The sequence below is a fragment of the Falco cherrug genome, chromosome 3 (genome assembly GCF_023634085.1).
Source record: "Falco cherrug isolate bFalChe1 chromosome 3, bFalChe1.pri, whole genome shotgun sequence".
Classification (NCBI taxonomy): Eukaryota; Metazoa; Chordata; class Aves; order Falconiformes; family Falconidae; genus Falco; species Falco cherrug.
This window is the reverse complement of record NC_073699.1, coordinates 113,789,681-113,814,719: the sequence shown is the minus strand read 5'-3', so window position 1 is coordinate 113,814,719 and position 25,039 is coordinate 113,789,681. Positions and strand designations below refer to the sequence as shown.

At 42.3% G+C, this 25,039-nt stretch overlaps 1 protein-coding gene across 4 annotated transcripts in view; it reads right to left on the bottom strand.

Annotated features, from left to right (window-relative positions):
* The window catches only part of CLSTN1 (calsyntenin 1), a 39,930-nt gene extending 20,821 nt beyond the window's left edge, over window positions 1-19,109 (bottom strand). For 2 of the 4 annotated variants that reach the window (XM_055703888.1, XM_055703890.1), the window contains exons 1-4: window positions 18,819-19,109; window positions 8,739-8,861; window positions 1,931-1,960; window positions 307-502 (exon numbers count right to left, since the gene is read on the bottom strand). In XM_055703888.1, coding sequence (XP_055559863.1) covers window positions 307-502; window positions 1,931-1,960; window positions 8,739-8,861; window positions 18,819-18,921 — 452 coding nt within the window. In that variant the 5' untranslated portion in view covers window positions 18,922-19,109. The remainder of the gene's footprint in view (window positions 1-306; window positions 503-1,930; window positions 1,961-8,738; window positions 8,862-18,818) is intronic. The other 2 variants (XM_055703889.1, XM_055703891.1) reach the window with 2 other exon arrangements.
* Between the last annotated feature and the right edge of the window lie 5,930 nt (window positions 19,110-25,039).

The window sequence follows — 25,039 nt, the reverse complement described above, 5'->3', positions numbered from 1 at the left end:
TCTTTAAATCCACTCAAGCCAGATTTTAAGTATAAGAACAGTTTTCCTGCTTCTATCCCCACAGTATTTTCGAAGGTAAATTCAGCAACACCAGGGGATAAAGCAATATCATCTAAAATACGGCTAAAGAGACGTCAAAACAGTTCACGTTCGTTTTGCTGCTATTTATACTGCCATTATATGGAAGTCTTAATTCCAGTATTAACACTTGGTTTACATTTCCTCTAACTACACAGACCATAAATCACACAAGCAGAAGACTGCCTGAAACCAAACTTCCCCTCAGCCCACCACAGATTTACTTACTTGTGGGATTTTTTTGCATTTGCTCCATCTGGTCCCTTTCCGCAGTCGTAGGCCTGTATGGTGAACGTGTAGTCCTTCTGTAGTTCACAGTCAAGCTTTTCTTTAGAGCGTATTATTCCCTCACCAGTGGATTTATCCACTACCACTGCTTCAAAGGGAACATTTTGCCCGTGAATTTTAAATCCACAAATCTCACCTACAGATCCAAAGTAAGAGAGGTTAGAACTGGTCAAAATTATTACACATGTTAAAAATAAATGACCGACTATTTTGCAGCCAAGGGTTTGTGAGGGTCTGTGGACAAAGCAAGAGCACTGTGCTTTAAAATGGGTGATTTCTGGGAACTTTAGTAAAAAGAAGCATACGTCTGCCTTCCAAGCAACTTGTTTACTTTACATCCATTCATGCAGGAATACAAAAGAGAAAAAGAGAAATGTAGACAGGCATTTCACAGGAGTACTTGAGATAGCTCTAGGGTAACAGTAGATCTTATGAGAGCATACAGCCAAGGCCACTGGTAATATCTTCTATGCCAAGCTACTGGGAATAGCTGGGCAGCTTTGTTTTGACCAGAGCAAAAGGTTAAAAATGCACAGTTACAAGTCAAGGGATGAAAAAGCTTCAAGTATAGGTTCAGCACCATAATTACAGAAATTCTGTCAACAGATCAAAGAACAAAGTCTTCCTGTGCAATGTACCTGGCTAAAATTAGGGAATCAAAATAAACTACTGAATGAGAAAGGTAGAAATACCAACTTCTCAGGCATCCATTTCAACAGCTATCTACTAAGACACACCAAATATGTTAGCCGAGGAAGCTCTCACATGGAATGATTTAGTAGGCTTTCCTTTCTGTTCAAACTCTTCATCCTACCAGACTGGCAAGAGAAACCCCTAGTACATCATTTCAAAACACACCTAAGCCCAAGCTTACACTACAAGACCTCTTGCTGGCACAGCTAGGTCCATCTGTCAGCAGCAATGCGGAGTGAGCCTAGCATACCCAGCCGGGCTAACAAAAGCCACTCAAACAGCTCCATCACCCACACTGTGGTTTTACCTGTGTAACTTGTTATCATTTTGAAGGTGATTTTCTTACACCATAAAACACTACTTTGCTATTACAGTTGCAGTGGTATCATAGTACCAAGAATGCACTCCTCCTGTAAACGTGTCTAGAGGTATTAAAAAAAACATATTAGATTTAAAACTACTGAGGTACGTACTGAAGGATGTGTACTGCAGGGAAGGTGATACAATGCTTCGGCAGTTAAATGTTACTTTACAAAGCATATGACAAAACTTAAGTTGCCCCAGCGAAGTAAGCTATCAGTGAAAATATCAGAAAATGCTAATTCCCCCCAAAACAAGTTCTTCAGTGTCTGCACAAGGTACAATAACCCCAAATGGTTCAAATGGATGTCTGATTTACAGATATTTCTAACCAAGGGTTTGGTTACGTAACAGTTTTTATCAATATATTTTAAAATATAAAAAAAAACTGGGAGAATAAATGGGACAAAAGAGCATGACAGGATCTTCTGTTTAAGTGCTGATTCCCCATTTCATAACCAAAGTTAGTAGGTTAATATTCATAAAAGGGATAGAAAGAACCCTTTATCACCTTCTTTGGTGACTGTCACCTCAAAACTCTCTAAAGGGAGAAAAGATAAACCCAAGTCAGTAACAGGAAAGGCTGAAAGGGAGCAAATAAGGAAAAGGCAAAGATGCACACATCACACAGAAAAGCTTTGGAAAAACTGTATTTTAAAATTCCAGTGGTGTTTTACTGTAACTGTTATAATTTTAGAGGTTTAGTTATGTTAAGTATGATTTAATCTTGTAACTCCAAGTTGTCATTCGTAAAACTTTGAAGTATTTAGTATGTTTCTCAAAAGGCTTCTTTCTTTTTTCCTTTTTTTTTTTTTTTTCCATAATACCAACTGCTAAGGAAAAGATATTTTCAGAATTCCATGTTGATGAACTATCCATAAAGTGGTATTTACCAGATTTATACTACTCTATTTAAAGAAGACACATTAAATATTTTAAAGAAGCTTTTATCTATTATACCAAAACCACTGTATTTCTACAATTAAACAACTTCATACTCTCCTTCCAAATAACAGAAAAAAATTTTAAGCGGTTACGAGATTTTTGTATTTCCACATAATTTTTTTATCAGTCTTGGATAACACCTTGCACTTGCAAAATTTGAATTCTACATCAAACTTGACAGTAATTCATTAATAAAAAACATACCCATTAAATTGAGAGTCTAATGAACATAAAAGCTGTAATGTAAGAAATGGGGAGGGGGGAGCTATACATTTTCCTAGCAGTATACTGCTTTTCCAAGTTAAACAAGCAACTACCAGCTTCTATCATTTTATTCTACTGCTGAAATACAAGAGATGCAGGTACTCAAACATATTAATCTGCTAGTACTGAGGATGCCCTGGAGCAGCCTGCCTTGCCCCCTCCGGCCACTCCAGAGAAGAACAGGCTTCCACAGTGCCCTGGATCTTCCACACTTCAGAGGAGATCTCAGACGTAACAGAGCTTTACAGTGTATTAGATGGCTCTGCCAGGCACCTGGAATGCCTTCACAGTCCTAACGAACAGACAGTTAATCCTATTCTTCACTCCCCTGCAAATCACAATTTCTTAAACTCCCAAACTGCCACGTTTTACATACCATCCAGCATACCAATTATTTTTTCCTGATGACCATCACCTTTGACCTAAGCTCCAGTACAACAAAGCAGACCTGTACCCTTGAAATCACTTCTGGCAGATCTCCTGTTCCTTCTCACACATTTCAAACAACTTGCAGTCACACAGTTATTCAAGTCTCCATTCTAGAGTGGCCTTAAAGAGAGGTCAGGCACTACAGTTAGAGAAATGCTTCTCTTAAAAAGGCAAATTTACAGTTTAATAATGAAATGGAAATATAATTATGGAAAATTACCTTGTAATGTATTATGATTTCTAGTCCTTCATTTTAAAAGGAGCCAGTTTCTGAAATAGCTCTCTAGTGGTTCTCCCTGAAACTCACTTCAGGTAATCCCTAGATTTATAATCAGCTCTTTATTTTAATGCACCAAGTATGCTGCCTCTTGGGGCACCCACATAATTTATTTCAGTCTATTCTTACACAGGATATAAATATAACCCCAGATTTTAATGTGTTTTGGCAATAGGATCATTCAAGAAAATTTTACACTGCATAAAATTTGTGGCCAACACCACATCAGTCAGAAGTGACATGCCCTCTGCAAGCTTCTAAATATTCCACCTCCCCTCCTCCTGTACACCCACCTCCCTGCTCCCTTCCAGTAACTCTAACCTTGAGAGTCAAGTATTGTGTGTGAAACATTGAGATTTGGGGAGAGAGCAGGGAAATGGAAGGTAACATTAAAGCAGAAAGCCTGACAACGGAGAGAAGAGGGAGAAGTATATTAACGGGGCAATTACCTATCTGGGAGAAGGGGAGGTTGTTTAAAAACTGGTCAGTTCTTTATCATCTCAAGTGACCTTTAGCTCTGGCACCAACCCCAGCTTGGCTGCTAGGACACTCAGGCATTGTATTTTTGGCTCCTGGGCATAAGACGTAAATAAGCTTTCGGGTAAATATCCATATGCCTCCAGATGCTTTTTAAGGTGTACTATAGCTCAATTCCTGCCAGCTGTTTCTCAGAACAGTAACTGACCCGATACAATCGTATTTTCCAGTTCACACGCTAGTAAGATTACCCCAAAAAGCCCTTTCAGTACTACACAGACAAGGTTCTTCTGATTGAAAATGTTAAAATGCACAAAAAAACCTATGGTGTTACTTATAAATGCTCTAAATAAGCAAATGCAGAGCTCCCAACCTAACAAGCTTTTTAAGCTCCCTTCTTCAAAGTGTCTCTGCAATGAAAAGAAGCGAAAAGGAATAATTCTCTGAAGTACAAAATATTTCAAAAATTAAAGCTCCCCTTCCTTTCTCCAAAATGTATTAGACTGTTACAGAGCTGCTTCAAGCCAAATAAGAAAATTTTCTGATTAATAGTCCCATACACAGATGATACTAACTTTCATCTCAGTTATGAAATGCATATATTTATATAGTATAGGTAGACTCTTCTGTGATTACAGAATTCTTGGCAGTGAATTTTTTTTTATTGCCATTAAGCAAGCTTAGCCCCATTCCATGCTCCCTAACGTTTCATGCTATGCCATACATACCTAATACTTTTTCTCACTTCATTCTGAAGTTGAGATACATTACTAAAATAAATTTCTACCTCTCCTAATCTTAGAACAGAATGATGATCAATCTGTAAATTAGTTTGTATTTGACATACTGGGAACTGTTCAGTTAAATAAACTGTAACTAGGATAGCACTTTACAGTGCTTCCCTCAGCTGTAATTACAGTTGAAAAAACATTTCATTTTACAGGTAACACAGGTCTGTGGAACTTACGTTAGCCAGAAGACATACAGTAATCTTGTATCCTAAAAGCATTCTGTATTTCCCCTTTCTAGTGTAGCACAATCAAACGACAGTGAGGATTTGGTAGAATTTTAAGGCTTTGTTGTTTTTTACTGTTTTATCTCTTTCTGTACCGTTATGATACAACGAGGTAAAATAATTATATTATATAGTTTAAAAAAAGCTTTGCAAGATATTTAAACTGCACATACAGTATTTGACTAGACACTCTTCAACCTCTGGAGTCAGCTATCCCTCTAGATTTCCATTCCACAGGAGATGAAGTATGTCCTCCCAGCTCTAACCCAGCAGCAGTCTACATGAGGACCATGGAAAGCCTTCAGGAAGAGCCTCTCATTTCAATGTGCGTACAGTGCCTCCTAAACAAGTATTGCTTAATAGCATACAAAACCGATAAAAAGCAAACCAATTTTAAATTCCACAATTAGCGATAACTCCATGTCAGTTTGTATTTGTCTGCTGGTAAGTGCATACCAAAACGTCACTTCACAGATGCCTTAAATTTGATGCAAAAATGGCTGAAATACTATTTTATAATATACATGTAATATAAATAGATGTAGAATTTTTAATAACAAAATTTCCTCTAAGGTTTGCCAACCAGCTGTGCAACTGAACCACTCATTGGATGTGACGAGATCAAAATTTTTATCTGTTTGCTTACACAGCATCATTCATCATCTCTACACATTAATTCTTTACAGGCGTCACTGGCTGAGCGCCGCATGACGGAGGCTGCTGCAGCCAGGAGCCAGCACAGCTCCCTGCCCCAAGCAAACAGGGCTGGTGGGCAGCAGCACTCGCCCACCGCCACCTGCGAACCCCACACGCCTCCGGGCAGAGGCTGACAGAGAGGCTTGGGGGATTTAGGGGGGGGGTGGGGGTTAAAATAAATGAATATAGATTGTGCGAGATCATTTTCACAGCTCTATGCATATTCATGCTCTAAATCAAAACATTCTTAACTCCCACAAAAATACTTCTTGCATCCCAGATTAGTAAGGGGAGAATAAAGTATTGTGGCTGAGAAGTGGTTTTCTCTAGGGGTGTGGGGAAGAGGGATTAAAACCCTGTTACGGACACATCAAAAATCCAAGGAAACACATCCTTCCACCAGGGAAACATTTCAAACCTCTCGCTAGCAAGACCCTGCGTTATAATCTTACAACAAAATACATTCAGCTAAGCTAAGACATCCAGATATAACACTGTTTGTTTCAAATGCAATAAAAATTCAGTTCCTTTTTGCACAGTAAAGGGGAAATCCATACTGAGAGCTTCAGACATCAAAATTATTTAAAACGTGGATTACTGTAATGTACAACAGAAGATGTAGCTGCCCTTTATTTTATTTTTTCAGCAAAACCATTCAGAGCTAAATTCCAACGTGACTCAATGTGAGACGTAGAAAAGTTTCACTAAGGAATAAGAATGGCCACTGTCTTCTCAAGCAGATCTGAAACAACCATGGCACAAAAGACCGACTCGGTAGGGCCTCTCTACACATCAGGCAGTATGGCAAGGCAACCTGCCATGGCTATACCAATTACCCTAGAAATAAATGTCTACATCACTCTACTTACTTTTGCACATCTGAATGTTAGGATCCTACCCACAGCACGAAGTGGGCAAAGCAGTAAAACGCTACTTTCACTTGCCCCACAGTTCATGTGCTACAAAGTATTTACATGAACTAGGTTCAAGAGGTTTCGACATGCTCAATATTGAAATAAAGCAAAAAGCTCTATTTAAAATATTTTAAACCTGCAGACAGTTCAGAAGTTTCACAGCTCAGCCAGTGGGCCCACTTAATTAAAATATCCAACTTTTTGAAGCATGAATAAATCTGATTTATAAGTAGGAATATACCAGTTAGGGCTGAAACAGCCATTTAATCCTGAAAATGCTTTGGTTTGCTGTGAAAACATGTCACTGATCTAACAGACTTCTCGCACCTAAAACACCCACGTAAGATGCTGCTGGACAATAACAAAGCCATTCTCCGTTCTCGGCCATGACTACAGCACCACCAACGGGAACTGGTGACGCTCATTCAACACGCCTCCTACATGTGGTCTCCTCGAAGACAGATTCAAGTATTGTTCCATTTAATGGTAGACAAATACTTCCACATATTCCCACAGCACAGTCATTCAAAATGTGTGCAATTCAAACCCAACAGAGTCATATCAAGGAAAATTTATTTACAACATTAGCGTGCTACACTCTGAATTTAAGGTAACTATTTTAAATCCATTGTTTTGCTGCTGCTTAAGAATTGTTAAGTTTTTGAAAGCCGAAATATATAACATTTATACAAACATTTAATAAAACCAACTTCCAGTTCATAAAAACGTTCATTGAAAGAAAGGAGGTTTAACCACTTTAGATCAACACAATGCAAAAGCAGTCTCATCTGAAGAGATACTCTGACATTGGATTCTCCTCTGCAAATCTGACAATGTATTTGAAGATACTCTGCCAGTATTTTCCTAAAGCTTCATGATAGCCAGCACTCAAGAAAACTTCACTATTCACCAAGAGGTATAAAACTGCCATTTGCAGAATCTGTTCAATGCTGTCAAAACCACCAGCACCACTTAAGCACTACAAGAGATGATTCATATTCTCCTAATTACCAAGTACACAAGTCAGCCCCCCTATGCTCCTTTTACTTAACAGATTTTGTGTATCCCAACACAAGCTTCTTCATTTGGAAATGAAAAGTTTTTTTGTCCACAGACAGCAGTTTTATTTCCAGTTAAGATCACTTAAGAGCCTCTGCCATATGTATCTAATACATGAGAAAGTGTTGAATTTCAGAGGTTTGCCATTATCTCTGAACTTCCTGAATTTGTAAGGCAGCCTTGGAGATAATTACAGCCTTATAGTAACGCAACACAACTGTTACTTTAAGTACCACTTTAAGAAACTGTGACCAAGCTGCCATAATGCTGTAGCACACAATGCAGTCAGCATGCTGAACATTTCAAATGGCTGTTAATTTAATCACTCCCTTTTTCTATCACTTCCTCCTTGAAGCCAGGCTGAGCAGTGTTCCCAAAAATGGCTAATATCATATCCTGTAGGTATTATACTAGAATTCTTAACTCTAAAATTAAACTTAACCAAGCAAACTTCTGCAAGTATCTCATTTAAGCTTGTGTTATCCACTACAACTGATTTAAATACCTGCAAATGCCCAACGGTATTCTTCAAGCACAATTTTCCAATATTTTGTCATACCAAAAAGATACTTTCCATACTACTACATCAAATTAATGAATACAGTATTGTTAAACAGTAGTTTCCAGAAAAAAAAAACAACAAACTACTGTGGAAGCTTCTAAGAAAACTGTCATCTGTCAGTCCTACGTTGAAAGTGAATTAGCCATTCTGCAGATATCATGTATCATTCTCCATGTTCTTTGCTAAAGAAGAAAAAGCCTTTTCTTCAGGTAGAAGAGGCTGTCCGCTTTTAAAAATACCCCAGACTGCTAAGCAAACTTAATTCTACTAATTGCTGTTTTCAATTCTATTAAGACACAAATCAGAAACACCAAGAAAACCCAAAACTCTCTTCAGAATGTTAAGAATAGTTTCAGAACTCTCAGAGTAAATGCTGTGAAATGCAGAATCCTGAGGATCGAGAAAAAGATTAACTGGAGCGGGGGTGGGAATTAACATACGCACATGAAATTGAAAGCAGCATGGAATACCTGCAATATAGAGTACTCTCTGGTTTGGATATTTGGATACAACTGTGTATACAAAATAAAACTCTGGTCCACGCACAAACATTTCCTAGGGTCTAAAAGCTTTGAAATACTATGCTAGTGTTAAGGGAAAACACACTAAAAACACACAAAGCATTTGCTCTCAAGAAAGCATTTCCACTTCTTCAAAAAGAAATGCAGATTAATTCCTTACCTGCAAAACGCAGAGGCGCATCTTTGTCCAGGGCTATTAAGGGGGGGTCCAAGAGCACCGTGTTGTCATTTTCTGTAACTATACCATGATAGGTTGTTTCAATCCATGGCTTATGCTTGTTAACTGAAAGGAGAACAAAGTACAAAGTCAAAACATTTGAAACTGACTTTAAAAAATACTTTACAATACTGATTTCACCATTTTCCTTTTTCTGTATCTGAATCAGCATTTTACAAAATTAAAAAATTTGAGACACAAAATCCTGTTTAAGTATGTTCAGAAGAGTGCAGTGTCCCTGTAGGCTTTCCAAAAGTAACTCAGAGAATCTGAATTGGTCTCTTAACTATGCTGGGATTTAAGATGTCCCTAAAGTGCAACTCAAAAACCTTCTAACAGCGACAAGGAGCCGTTGACAGGAGCGTCAAGCATGACACCAGAAAAACTGATATTCAGCACCAAGTGAAAAAAGACTGGCCAACATGAAACACAAGGGTTTATTTAACTCTCTCCAACATGGAAAACCTGGAATCCAGTTGGTGGACTATTTTTCAAAACAAGAAGTCTTTTTCTAGTTTCAGCATTTTGTCCTGTATGGGGTTTTTTATTATCATTAAGAGAATAGGCAGAAAAGAGATCAAACTTCACTAATTTCTACACAAGGCCCGAAGACATTTGCCGAGGAAACAAACGGGGAGCGACAGATATTTCTGTCCCAGCGTAAGACCTACACCTAGAACCTTCGGTATCAGTTTCACCAGTCACTCATACAGCATCCCAGGTGAAGGAGAAGCCCAGGAGTTCTGCTCATGCTGGGGAACTACACAAAACGCAAGACAGGGAGAGAGAGGAGAGGCAATCGGAAAGGGGGAGACACCAGCTTTTGCAGCCGTGCACCTCAGCAGCAGGGGCACCAGGCAAGCCCCTGGCCCTGCGGGGTCTAGTACTCTGCTCTTTAATCCAACATACGCCTGGTGCAGATTTCAAACACTGCTGGAAGAAGGGATCACAGTCTTCAGGACTTTTCTGTCACCTAATAGAACGCCTTGAAATCTGAGCAAAATACTGACTATTTTTTGTATCACTTATTTAGTAGTGACTTTAAGAGACTGGGAAACTCCACTAAAAAATCACCCATAAAAGCACTCTTCAACTCTGCACAGAAGGATCTGTAAACCGATCACTTGAGCATGTGTAAGGTGACGGATCTCCTTCCTCTGCTGCAAAGAAATGCAGGATCTTCCCTTGTCAGCTTGCAAAAACAGTTTTTTCCAGTACATCACAAAAAATGCAAGACAAAATCATATGTAAATCACATGTTATCTACTAGGCTATCATCTACTACATGACAATCCAGTGTGAGAGTGCCTTTATTATTAAATATTTACCTTTAATGTTATGCTCTCCAAAGATAAATACAGCTCATAGTCTGCAGAACCAGTGGAAGTGGTGTAACAGCTAATTCTTCTTGACAGTTCAACATATTGTTTCTCCTGGTCTAGCTCTCTTCATGCTGAGGTTCTACATGCATCAGTTTTACCTAAATTGTTTTGGGCAATTTCTATCTGCTACTTAAAAAAACCTCTCAAGGCTACCACATACTTGTGCTGCTTAAATTAACACTACTTCCCCGGATCCAATTCTGGAGGGTTGTACATACCCAGCTGCTTAGAACCTATGGAAAACATTCATCTAGAGGGCCAGAAAACCGCTCCTCACCAGACAAAACCCAAGTCAATCTTCAGCAAATTATGTACAGGAAAATATCAAAAAATGCTTTGCTAGAGGTTATAACAAATACACCACACTATTCAATAACCAAATTCAATAGGTGACATCACCCAGATTTTGGTCTTCATGAGATCAAGTACTTACAACTTCTGAAAGAAAAGCCTGTGCAATCACAGCGAAGAATATACTACAGCTAGAACACAACAGTGTAGTTATACTGTACTGAGACAGTTGAGTGCTGCTAGTTCACCTCTCTGAAGAACTGTATCAAGCAGATTGTCAAAAGAGGCAGAGATGTAAGGATAATCTATAACCCAGACTTTCAAATCCTGCGTCTCCAACAAACTAAAGTGCATTCATGATGTCTGTCATAACGCTTACCCAGGAAAACTGAATTCACTGCGATAAAAGGACACTTAAACAAATGATTAAACCTAGAGGTAAAGAACTCATATAGGAAATGATAACACACTCCCAATACGCTTTCATCTGCAATCTTTTCCTGGTTAGTAGTAACAAACTGGTAGACAGGATATAATATCTTCATACGTAACAATGCAGCAAGAGAGAACTCGCAACAAACTATTTTAACGCAAACAGTGTTTAATTACAGCCATGTGTGGTTTTACTCAATATGGCAATGCTATCTTTCTTGCCTCAATACACTCACATGGGCATGCTTTCAATATCTGGCATACCAGCTAGCCAGCTCAACGCCAACCACACTTCTATTTGCCCGAGAAGCACGCTGCCGCAGCACCCTCCCAGGAACCTGGCGTTTTGTAACGACTTTGTCACGCTCAAAGGGACGAACACACTGTTCCTCCCTCAGAGGGAAGGAAGGTGCCGGTAACTGCTGAAGCATGAGTCTGACTGAAACACACCTCTCAATTCAAATCTGTCTAAAGGAAAGCATTCCGCTAATACAGCTACGGCTGGCAGGGGCACCAGGAGGACGCAGGTGTGTGTTTTTCTGTCCACGCATCTGGGGCAGCTGCACCCAGACTGAAGATGTCACAGTCCCTTCATCTGTTCGTCTTCGTCTTTGCAAGGACCTAGTAAAAAATACTGGAACAGATCTCTGCTGGAGGAAACCCCATCTCCCTCCTAATGCTTCTGAACATAGATTACGGTTTTGGGTTTTTAAGCACTGAAACACCTTCTCCTAATTTAGCAACCTACAATAAATCCCACTACTGTAGGGTAGGGAATTCTATAAAAGCCTGAAGTACTGTAACCACATGTGAACAGAATTATGAGTATGCTAAGCATCTGCAGAGTCTAGTGAACCTTCAAACAACAGGCCCAGTTAAAAGCAAAGTCATGTCCTTTTATTGTGCTGTAGACAATAAAATCATAAAGCTTAAACCCCTTTGTCTTTAGGAAGGCTAAAACATCACCAGATTTTAAAACATAAAGCTTAAATCCCTTTGTGTTTATCAAGGCTAAACATCACTGGATTTTAAAAACCAAACTTACTGCTGAATGTCCAGGAAAGGCCCATTATCCATGTTTGTGATCTACTGACTCTAGCATAACCACGTACTGTAAGAAATTCCCAAGCTAGCATTTGAAATATGAGGCAGCTCACGAGTGATACACTGCTGCTTCCCTTGAACTGCAAAACTGAACCAAGTATTATTCTGATCTCAGTCTGCTGAGAGATTATTAAAAGTTGGACTGAAAACTATCCTTCCACATTTTTTTCCCCCTCTTTAATGGTCAGGACACTCCTGAAACCCACAGAGAAAGTTGTTCAAAGCCAGACTGTCAATTTCAAACCAGAACAGTTGGCCTATTCCAAGCCTGACACTAACAAAGTGCCCTGAGCTGTTAATCTCTTGCCATTTAACTGGGATAAACTACTCGGGTTTCCTTGAAATACAATATTCACACTATTTGTAAGCGCCTCAACTGGAATCTGTTGTAAATCCCAACTAGCATTTAATCTAGTCAAGTGGGGGAAGCTACCCTGGGCATGCCACAGCAAGCTGACTTCTACTTAGTTTTTAGTGGCCAAAAAAAATTAAAAAGGCAGCTAAGCACAGCTCTTTCTCCAGGTAGCAAACTGAATTGTAAAGCTCATGCTAGAGCCTTTACTGCAGCCAAGCAATGACTGAGCACACACGTGCAAGGTGAGCACAAGCCACCTTCTAACTCGATTATCTAAAGAGAATTGCTGCTAAGCTATCAGATGAAAGGGAACCGGTGCCTGATGTGACGTGTCCCTGGAACACACGGGTTTAAAACACCACTCGCCCTAGGTAAATGTGCTCTGTGTCTTGTGACACCCAACAGACCAGCTCTCACCAACACTGACTGGAAGTACTACTGGCTGTTCTGCAGAACAAGGAATGCGGCCTCAAAGAAAGGATGCTTCACCAAGAGCAATGGCTGATGCTGCAGAATGCAATCCATCAGATCAACCAGCAGCAACTTTTTGCTGCTATTTAGAAGAATTAATGACTGTAAATGAATGTGTAGGCAGGGCAATGGGGTTTAGCGCTAGTACAGAAACTTTAATCAAAAGCTATAATCTTAAGACAATCAGAATTAATTCAGTTCTATTTTTTGAATGTGAACATATTAAAATTAAATGTACTTATCAAAGTCCTTTCTGAGGACTTCCATTATCTTCTTACAAGTGGTCAGAAGTTCATTTGACTTAAATGGGATCTGGCATCTACATAACTGAAGATTTAGACACACCTCAACCAAGAAGGCCCGTAAACTGAAAATAAGTTTTCTTCTGGATAACTACTTTAATATACAGTGTTGTTTAGCCACGCTGCATATCTTTAGAACTAGATCATTTGTGTCAAAATGAATTCTTAAGAATTAACCTGTAAAACACACTGAACGAACTCAATAACAAGTACTAGGCTTTGAAAGCTAAATATTCAGTCAGTGACAGTAAAGATAAAATACTCATTTTCAAAATCCACCTCTGAGACTTTGTGAAAAATCTGGAGATTGCCTAAAAAGAAAATTACATTCTCTATTAATTCAAATGAATTGCACTCAGTGAACTGAGTAAAGTCCTTCACTCCTGTCCGAAGGTCCAACAAAAACTGATTGCTGTACATCTTTTGTGTCTTCCTCTTGGTGCAAGAGAATACAAGTATGCCTTTCAGTGAGACAATAAAAACCCTAAAGTATGTCTTACCTTCAATATTCATAACTTAGTACTCTTCTGATGAAATTTCAAGCAATATTATTAGAAGTTTGTGTAGTACCTAACAATAGAAAATTACAGCTCAGCCAAGGAGTAAACATCTATGTGATAAAATATGCCTTCTCCACCCTGAAAGTAAAGTTTAAGGAAGGCTGTAGCATGGCCTAATTATAATGTGTGTTCTGTTCCTGCCCTGGACTCAACCAGCCTGCAGTTCAGAGCTGTGCCTCTGATTTTCTGTTCGAAAAGGGTGAGGATTAACTTTGCATATTATCAACTTGAAATATTATCAGTGGTAATGAAAAGATTTATTGTGTTTGTTTATTTAATTAGGTCTTCTCATACCTAGAATTTTATCAAAAATCATCATCTTACAACCAGGTACAAACAATGGGATACAATGGAACACAACCTTTACTCAAACATTGAGTTTCTCGATAGTATGGGACTTACCTATAGTACAGGTTTCCAAGGCAAACTACAATTTCCATTACTGGGACACAAAACCAGTAAGCAGTAACAAAATATAGGGGGATGAATCTGCTCCAAGAGAGTGATTAGGTAAGGGTGTGAGCATCCACTACCGCTAACCTCTACGGTTCCCAGCTGAAAGGAACTCAGGTGGTTGAAATTCATCCCACATTTTCAGACGTCTGTCTTGGATTCTTTGCCACAATAAGGAACACTTGTAATGTGTGCTCTGGAAGCTCAACTGTCACACACTGGGAGCATAAGGTAGTGTTTATAAATTGTCAGGTGCCTACAGTCTGAGCCTGCACAATTAATACTTTCTCCAAACACCACCTTCAAACTAATGGCCGCAGGAATTCAACGGGTTTTATTAAATTATATTTTGCCTAGGGAAAAACCTCTGGTTTATCACCACTTACAGAGTTTCCTGTTCTACACTGAACCAGCCGCCTAAATATGATTTTATTTGTACACAGACAGATGGAAGTTTTGCCATTAGCTGAAACCCAGGTACATGCAAATGACTGATTAGAAACTAGTTGCAGTATTATCCACAGCTGCAGCAGCAACAACGTTCAGAGTGCCAAAGACCTTGGACAGAGGATATGCTGACCAGATTTCAATTTGGATAAAAGCCTGTCAAAGAAAACAGCAAAACCGAAATATCCCACCACAAAACAGTCTAAACAGGATTAAGGCAACAAAGCCTTAATTTTTGAAGTGAAATTTAAAATGTTTTAAACTAAACAGAACACTGAAATAGAAAACATAAGCCTCTAACTGTAAACACTCATTTAATAAATGTTCTTTTAAACGTTGCTAATTATAGTGCAACAGTAGAAATCACCTACTTTCTACCTGTTGTCATATTTATAGATTTCACTCCTTGAAAGGCAGTCTTACTTACAGCAAACATCATTTTTCAGTATAGCCAGCACTTGTTGACTCCATTTAAAAACAAGGGAAACCAACTGGGAGCAGTAGCAGCAACTTGTTTTCAATCTGAACACAAAGCAAGTGAGATGAGACCTAATACTATAACCAAAGGGCAGACAGAGAGTTCTTCAAAGGCACTGAGGTTTCTAATAATCCTTTTTAAAGGCTCCTAAGGAGGTTTAGTCCCTACTGAAGCCAATGTGAGTCAATCAGTACGAATCAAATAAATTAGAGTGCAACACAAGATTTATTTAAGACCAAGGCTTCCAACAGTAAACTCTCCCATGTTTTGAGGAATTGCTTCTGTCTGTACCAATAATGATAATGCTACAAGATGTATGCCCTTTAATATCATAAACAAAATTTCAGAGAGACTTCTCTGAATACAGCTAAATAGGATGAGAGATAAGGCTCAGACAAATGGTAAAAGTGCTTTTGTTCAGAGAACATCAATGACTACAGAAGTTTTTTGTCCCCTGCAGAACAGTTTCATAGCCATGAGTCACTAAGCTATCAGATACTTACGACTTTCATGGCAGAAAAAGCCACTTTACCCAGAACAACAGAATTATAATTTAATCTGTTTGAGATGTTCACATTATGCTGTCCTGGGGTCTGCCGTGGGTTTAACTCCAAGCCTTCTAACTTCCATGAGAAACGTGTCTGTGAGCCTAGCTTCCATCCTGCTTAAAAAAACCCACACTCTTTCCAATAATCTGGAACTGGTGATTTCAAGTCTGCAGAATTATTAAGGCCTCACACCAAAGATACATTTGCAAGTTTAGAAAAGTTTCTGTTGATGAATTTTTCTGGTAACCTGGCACGGACATTACAACATACAGTTTAAGAATACTGGAGAAGACAACTGGCATGATAGTATTCCAAAGACAAAATAAACCATGCTTGCCCAGGCCATCTCTCCTCCATTTCAGTTTCCACAGCAGTGTATTATTTTATATAATATAGAGAGAAAAAGAGATGAAAATAGCGTGCATGAACAGATGGCTTTCCCAAGCATCATGCATCATAGAAAGGTCTAGCACTGGTTAATTCTGTCTCTTCCTTTCATAAATCCTTAGAGGAGAAAAAATACCCAGGCCCCATAAATAGCCAAATTGTCTCTTCATAATGCTTTAGGGTAGTCTTGAATTTCCTTGCCTCTAAAAAGGAGACAGAAACCTAACCACCAGCCCTGTATTCTGAAGGCTGTTCCCATGTCAAAGAAACATCTGCAGTACGACTGTGGTAGTGATGAGAAAGTGGTTTGTGGTTTGGATTTAAGACATTCATAGCACCACATAACTTCCTGAAGTAATCACAGATCAGCAAAGCTTCCTCAAGATACTATTATTTTGATCAATACCCTTCCTAAATGATGGTATGTTGGAAGGGACCCAAGGCAACAGAGGTATATCGCTCTACCTGGTGAGTAACTACAGAAGAAGCAGCCATTAGATGCACTGCCTTCTCGTCTGAAAAGTCAATCCATTCCCCTCCCTTTTCAGCTCCGTTGCTAAATATCCAATTGCTTCACTACGACAAACACTATTCGAACACACTGCTAACTACTGCTTTCCACTGCAATGTTAGCCCAACAAGCTTAGAACTATTTGGGTCAACTTGACCAATTACAAGACAAATCTAATTAAATTAAGAGTTCTGCATCAGCTGGAGAGCAATATGCCTCTTTAGAACCCGAAACCACTCTTTGCACTCCTTAAAATAACTACAGTGAAGACAGCAGGTCAGCTAGCTCACACTTAACTTTTGTGTAAGATCACATCCCCAAAAAGCTATTTCCATCATCAAAAAAGAAGACAGTTTTCGCTTCTGCCCCCCCCAATGGCTTCCACCGACCTCAAAACCAACCACTGTTACTTGCTGTATCTTAAACATAAATGTGTTCCAACCACAGGAATACGCAGGACTGGAGAGTGGAACCCCCCACTCTAGTGGAGCCTTTCCAGACCCTTTCCGCGCGTTACTGAACCAAGCACAATTCAGTTTTGACTACTTAGAATAAATGTTAGCAACCTCAGTAACAAGGACTTTCAAAGTCAGAGATGAAAAAAAATGAAGCTGAACTTAGGGGGAAAAAAAAAAAAAAAAAAAAAAAAAGGAACTGATAACACAGCACAAAACCTGAAAGCTTACCATAAACGCTTCCAAACCAATGCTTCTAACAACAGGGAAATGAAAGCGAGTTGCCTGAGCAGCCTTCCAACTGTTTTCCAGAGCCTACCTGCCATTAAATGCACCTTCACGTAACATTATTAACAAGAGTACCTAGAGCAGCCAAAATGTCATCAGGACCAACGCCAACTGCACAAACCAAACCAGACTAGGCCGCATACTGTAACTGTGTTACACGTGATGAAGTTTGACAGATCAGGACCTGCAGCCTAGCAGCTCTGTTGATCAGACTGAAAACAAATGCAGCCTGTAACTGCAGAGGAGCTGCCTAACAGAGCCGTCCTGTGCAACACCACCTAAATTTGACATTTGTTTCCAAGTACCTGTCCACTTTCTTTGAAAATGGGTTGCGATCTTAGTTTTATTCATCACTTCAAATGACGGAAAAGCCTAGCAATCCGATGAAACTGTGCTTCGCTGTTGGTGTGGGGTTAGCAATGTAATGGTTCCAAGAACGCTAATAAATTGGTGGTTCTTAGATCTTATACAGGTAAATTACAGCCACCTCCTGAACAGCTGGCACAGGACTCACCACAGCAGCAACTTCTTGATCCTACCCAGGGCAACTGCAGCAAGACTGTGTGTCCTTAACGTGTTGTTTTTGTTTAAGATCAAGAACTTCCCCTTCAATGTATCTGCAAGGCATTTTATAGCCACGCTTCTATCTACGTTCAAGCGCAACACAAGATCTCAAATCGCATCATACGATCAGCTAAACCTTGCAAAAACGGCATTCTCAATTCAAGGGGTAACCTTCAGGTAAGGAAGCGCTTGCAAGCCGCTTAGCGAAATCTGCTCAGGAGGAGACCTGCAATGCGTATGCTTTTACTCCACAAGATCAATCAATAGCCACAAGGCCAACGTTTAAACACGCCGTATCGCTACGGTTTAGCGGAGCTGCGCGTTTCGCTCGCAGGCACGCCGGGGGTCTCCGCCCGAGCCTCGGCTCCCCGGGGGCTCCTGGCCCTGGGCTGCTACGTCCCCCTCCAGCCCGCCGGCCACCGAGGCTCCGCCGCGCCGGCCGCCCCTCCGAGCCCGCGGGGTGCGCAGAGCCGCCCCGGGCAGGGCCCCCCCCCCGGGCAGGGCCCCCCCGTTCCCCGCAACAAGTGCCGACCCCCGCCCGCCGGAGGCAGCGCTTATGTAACGCGGCGCACCCCGCCGCGGCGGGGCCGGGCCCGCAGCCGAGGCCCGCCGGCTCGGCGCTGACCTTCGGGGAGGGCGGACGGGCTCCGGGGGCAGGGGCCCGGCGCAGGGCGGCGCGGAGGACACGCCGCCGCCGCCCCATCCCTCCCCACCGTGCCGCAGGTGCGGCGGGTCACCACGGCCCGCAGGTAGCCCCGGCAAGGGGCGGCCAGCGCCCTCCCCCCCCGGCCGCGCCGCCGCGATGTCCTCCGCGGCGCTCCCCCGCGAAGGGCGGCGGGACCAAGGGCACGGTCCCCGCGCCCGGCGGCTCCGGCCCTCCCCGGCGAGCGGCCACGCCAGCCGGGGACGGGGCGGGGGGGGGGGGCCAGACCTGCCGCCCTCCCGCTCCCCGCCGGTGCCGAGCAGCCTCCCCCGCCCGCCCCGGCGCTGTTTACCTCGGGCGGCCGCAGCTCCCCCGCCGAGGAGCGCGGCGAGCAGCAGGCAGGCGGCGGGGGCCGGCAGCGGGCGCGGCATGCCCGGGCGGCGCGGCGGCGGCATGGCAGCGCGGAGCGGTGCAGGGCAGCGCGCACCCCGGCTGGCGGGGCGGCTGTGGCGCCCCCGCTGGTCCGGGCCCCGCTCTGCGGAGGGCTCGGCCCGGCCCTGAAGAGGAGGAGGAAGAGGAGGAGGGAGGAGAAGCGCTGCGCGGCCCCGCTCCGCTCGCCTTTTCTCTCCTCCCCCCTCCCTCCCCCGCCCCGCAGCGCGGCGCCCCGCCAGCGCCACCTAAAATGGCGACGGCCGGGCCCCCGCGCCGATTCCCAGGCGGGGGCGGGAGCGAACCAACGACGGGGGGGGGGGGGGGGGAGGGGCGGGAGAGCCCATCTGCGCGCCGCGGGGCCCGGCCGCCTCCCGCCCCGCAGCCCGGCACTGCGGCAGCAGCCCTGCCCGCCGCGGCGGGGCCCGGGGGCGGCGGGAGCGGCGCTTGGTGCCGTGCGGCTGCGGGCGGTCCGCAGTCAGCGCCGGTGGCGCGCCCGCAGTTGGGGTCGGCCCGGGCTGACGAGCCCCCCACGGCTCCGAAAGTGGAAACACGTGCGGGGCCGGGCCGCGCCGCAGCGCCAGGGCAGGACCAGCTGCGTGCGGGGTCGCCCGGTACCACCGGGCCCAGGGCCTGCACCGGGGTCCCCTGCCCCAGGGCTGCGGGGCAGGGGGCGGGGGTGCAGTGCAGGGTCCCTGGCCCCGTTGCAACAAATGCCCGGCGGGGTGGGAGGCCCTTCTCGCTGTGGTTCCGCCGACTTCCCTAAGGCAACAGTCTGCGAGGTCCGTTTGGAAAAATTCACTAGTCCTGTCTGAGCCGGTGCCACAGCAGTGATGACGTTGCAGGGAACCTGCCCCACAATAGCAGAGTAACTTGCTCTTTCGTCGACAATTTCAATTAGAAAATGCTTCATCGGGAGAAAAAAATTCCTTACTGTAATCAGGGTTTTGCCAACTGAAATGCAACCAGCTTATTTTACAATTGGACAACCAACTTATTTTATAATTAGATATGACTACTCATGCTTTGTACCTATTAGCCACTTCACTCCCACAGTGAAATAAAAATAAAGTCCAGAATGTTCAAGATCCTAGAGATGTGGTATTTCTTTCTTTTAAAACACTATGCAATTTCAATACCAAGATTGATCTGTTCCGCAGAACCCTCTGCCTCCCCAAGGCGAGCTGACAGCACTGCCCTCCCCGCCACGACCCGCAAACCGAAGGGGAGACACCAACTTGGCCACTGCCCTCGGCCCCCGCTGAGCCCTCTGCCCAGTGACACAGTGCGACCTGCAGCAAGCCAGTGCGCGGGGGGGCCCAAAGCCGTTCTGCCCCCCAATGGCTTCTGCTGACCTCGAAACCAGCCGTCGTTACTTGCTATATCTTAAGCATAATTGCTAATACGAGCGCGTGCAGAGCGGAGAAGGAATGTGAAGAGAAATACACCGTGGTGCAACACGCCCCACCGCTACCCCGTGATACGGAGCCATCCCTTAACCAGCAGCCAAGTCAGTCCCGTTTCTCTCACCGACCGCGCGCCGCAGGCTACCTGCGCTACTGAGAGCTCAGGCATCTTTCTTTTTTTAAATGAAGCTAAAGCCTCAGTCTAAAACCCCTTGATTTCTCAGCCTGTCTAACATATGCTGGATGGCAGATCATGTCAGAGGAAGCCTGTAGCCCATCTGTTGCCAGAGAGCTGAGTCTTTACATTCTGCCAACGCAGCTTCAGCTGACAGTATGCCACATCATGTATTTTTCTTTTGTATGGAGAGCAGAAGGACTGTCCAGCTCAGGATGACTCCCAAACTAGGCTTACTAACTTAATGCATGAGCAAGAACCACCCCATTATTGAAGATCTGCAAGGCAAGACATCATCAGTTAAAAGATGATCACCCATTGACAAGTACCTGATATAACACAAATCAGTTTGCCCAAATAGTGGATATTGATTAGGAATATAACCGTGTACAGAGCTTGAATGTCAATATAAAAGCAGATAATTTTATACTAGGGGGTTTGTAGTCAGTGGCCAGCTGGCATGCAGATATATACACATATTCTAAAACATTTTCTGCCAAATAAGTCATTATTGCCTTTAAACCGGAGAACAACCAAGGTTCACTAGGTGTGGCAGAAAAGACAGTTTAGTTTCAAGAGCAAAATTTGCTCTGCAGTCCAGTTGGTTGTTCTGACCCGTTTAAACACTTCTGATTCTGCAGAATTAGGAAGGAGAGACATTTTCAAGAGAAGAAATGCCATGTCCAGGTAAGCCTTATTTACTGCACATTGACACCACCAGCTCAGATTAATTAATTAATCAGCTGAATCAGTCATGATGAAACTGGGACATTGGCAAGGAAGAAGGCACCGACTGCATTTCACTCCCCAAGCACAACTCCTCCGAGTCAGTTGTGACTAAGGCACTGATTCAGTAAAGCTGGTAATTCTTCAGTCTGTATTCTAAGATCAGTTAGATGATTTCTTTAGTTAAATGACTTAAGTGGTTTGAATTGGCAGTATAGTGATTGGAGATACGATAGTATGGGTCCTCTACCTGTGGTGGAGAGAGCAAAACAAAATTCTCATCCACGTCACCACCGGTGCTCCTCCGGCACTTACTCTGGAAATGTGGCTCATACAACATCCTCTCAGACACCTTCTGTTTCACAAAGCTAAACTTGGTTTGAATCGAGCAGTGTGAGACCTGCTATGCACCAGTCCCATTTTCTGTTAAACAATGGCTACACTGTTTGCCAGAGGTAACCACATTTCGCAAGCTGACAGAGATTCTCACTTTATCTGAAATGCCACATGCCATTATTTCGGAGAAACTCTGAGAACTGACTTCAGCACCTTCATTTTTCCCACCTATCTCCCTCCTACTCTCTGACCTGCTTCTCAGGCTCCAAAAAAACATTGATTTTTATTTTATTGGTAAGCAACAAAACTGGAACAAATGGCTCCTGGCAGAACATGTTTTCTGTTACAGCTGAAAAACTATCGGACTGATGTCCTTGAAATGCACAGTGTGACTAATGCCCAGCCTGCAAGGACCCAGGAGGACACATTTATTGCACTTGTCAGAATGGAGCTGAGCAGCCAGAAATGAAAAGATAAGGTGATAGGTAAAAATGAATGCCTTTGCTTGCTACTTAACAGAAGCCAGTACATACCATAAATACAGAGAGACAGAAGGGAGACACGCTCAGTTAAATCAACAGCAGATCTGGATCCAATTGTTAGAGCTCAGGATCATAAATGATTTTGAACACACACAGAATATGCACTGTTTCTTCTAGGTAACAGATTTGGACCCTTGTTCAAAAGGTGAGGGATGGGCAATGGGTCCAAACCCCAGACAGTCTAGAACTGGGTTAGGAAAATGGTCCAGTCTTAAAATACAGAAGCTAGAGCTGGGTGTGGGCTTATGGCCATTGCAGGACAATCAGTGCCTGCACACTCGTTTGTTTCCAGATTATGACTGCTTTTAACAGGGCTCAGAACCTAGCTTTAACTCCTCTGCTGAGCATTTGGTTTATCGCAGCTGCCCTGGAACCACTTCTGAAAGGGGACCAATTGCCATAGAGACTATGCAGTAACATAATTAAGCTCATGAGAGAGTTGCGTGCACAGCCAAGCAAAATATTAGATGAAGGCAACAACAGACCAGTTTCTGAGAAGCTGCATTATAGCTCCAACTAGAGAAAGCAATAGGAGAATCCCAAAATATTCTGGGAATTTGAAATCTAATATTTTTTTGGTTCTGATATGGCTTTATCAGGTTAAGCCAAGCAGGAAGAACGAACAATAATGACATGAAGAAAAAGATAATCCAAGGTGAATAACAAAAATATTAATTCTGCACAACGAGATCTATGAAACCAGAGAGTACTCTTGTAAGGCAACGGGCAGAAGTGGCATCTTTTGGGTCAGTCAAAAGAGAACTCCACAACAAAACGCTAGAGCAATGCCCCTACCAGCTCTAAGAGAAAACATGCTTAGATGACCTGTTTAACACCTTCTGTAGCCTTGCTGTCCCTGATACATACACAGTTGCAATCCTCTGAACACAAAGAGGCATAAAATTCATGCATTTTTAAGATTCGGTGGATGATTTTATTTTTATATAATTTTAATGCTTTGGAACCTGACTGCATATATTAGAGGAGGAAAAATTAGAGGACTGGTTTTCCCCACACTTGAAAATTTCCAGAACTGCTTTGATCATGTGTGAGAATTGATTTAGGGGATGCAAATGAAGGCCTTGGCAATCTGAAGAAGAAAATCTTTTCCCCTGACATTTCTGAACGTTCAGAGAATTCTCAACAAGCCATTGAAGTATGGGTTCATCAGAGAGGCAAAAAGAAAATTCAGTAAGCACAGAAGTACATAAAAACAACCAGCTTCCTCACAAGAAATCTAGCAGCATTAGCAATCTTTCTACTTTGTTTAATCCTTTTTTTTCCTGTTTAGACTTACCTTCTATTGCAAAATACGCATCTAGACACATGAAAGCAATGAAGGAAAGATGCAAGTCTTTCCTTACAAAGAGAGAGAGACTGAATATTCTGTAACATCATTACAATATTTTACAACTCATTTGCACTTTCCATCCTAGGATCTCCAAGCATTTTACAGCGTTAATTAATGCACTCTCACAATACTTATGTGAAGTAGAAAGGCAGGTGTCTAGATATTGTGATGACAGGTGCCTCACAATTGAATAAGACTATTTCTAGGCTTTTCATTTGCATATTTAGGAAAGCAGGGCACAAAAAGGGTAGGTACAATTAAGAAGTACTGCAATACCTTGAAATACCTTGAACAGACTGGCTTTGAAGCACTTAGCTAAAAAGCAATACTTGACTTAAGAACCTCAAAATTTAGGCTTTATTAACCAAGCCTTTGCATCTAATACTACAATGGGTATTTTAAACTGCGTTATATAAATAGAAGTGGAGTCTGAATGAAACTGGACCTGTTTCTTAAAAATTTATTTCCTTATTTGAAGGCTACTGAGGTCTCCGAAGTCTTTGAAACCACTGTGGCCTCTGGAAAGCATTAAATACATTATTTATAAAGCTTAGTAAGACACCACTGAAGGCAGAGGAAGAAAATACAGAAAGTGAAGCAGCATCAGGAGTAAGTTATTTTACTAATCATTGCCTAACTCAATAAAATAAGAATTACAGTCAAATGCTCTGGATGAGTCTTTCTACAACGTGTGTCCACAAAACCCAAGGACTTTGGTGGTCTACGTTCTTTCTTTGTGTACTGTACTAACCTGTTCTGAAGAGCAGCACAGTGGGCCATGCCCACATCAACAACTGCTTTGACTCCCTAATTTATATAGAAAATTGAATTATTATTTATTTATCCGGGGGGGAGGGCACTGAAGAATTATGGGTTTTCTTTCCAGTCTTATCACAGATGTCCCTTTGGGTTAGTGACTAGCCCTCGCCCTACCTACTTCCTTATCTGACAAAACAATACAGTAATGTACCACATATAAAAGGATGGATGGATAAACCAACCCAAATATTTGCAGCAGGTACTGGTGACAATGTTTAAATTACTCAGATTACAGATTTTTTTTGTATTCTTTAGGATCATGGTATTCAGCAAACATCTGGTCATACAATGAGGTTTTCCTCTTCTCGTTGCCTGCCTTCCTGCAAGGGAGAAGAGCCACGTGCATGAGTATTCCCCTCCCTAAGAGCCATAAGGGAATGTAAAGGCATTCTCTGAATTCATTACCCTGCCCCACAATATGATTCCGGCTTTGTACGGGCAAGAAAATGGATGTTAATTTATTCCTTATTGCTAATTTGAAAAGGAGCACAAACACAACAGTTCCATTGCAGAGACTTCTACCAAGGGTGTAGTTTAAGTCCAATTATGTGCTATTAGTACATTTGCTCTTTGTTCCTGTGGCATATTAATTACACGTCTGGTATTCTGATAATTAACACAATTATACTCTTTATCTTTCCCTTTCATTAGACATTATTCTTGCATTTTATTCAGATAAGTGATTTTCTGTAGGTAAAAGGAGCCAAATTATTACATATTAATAAAATCAAGCAATGGGTGTGGGGTTTTTGAGTGTATAGAGAGAAGTTCCAGAAGCGTTCTTCAGCA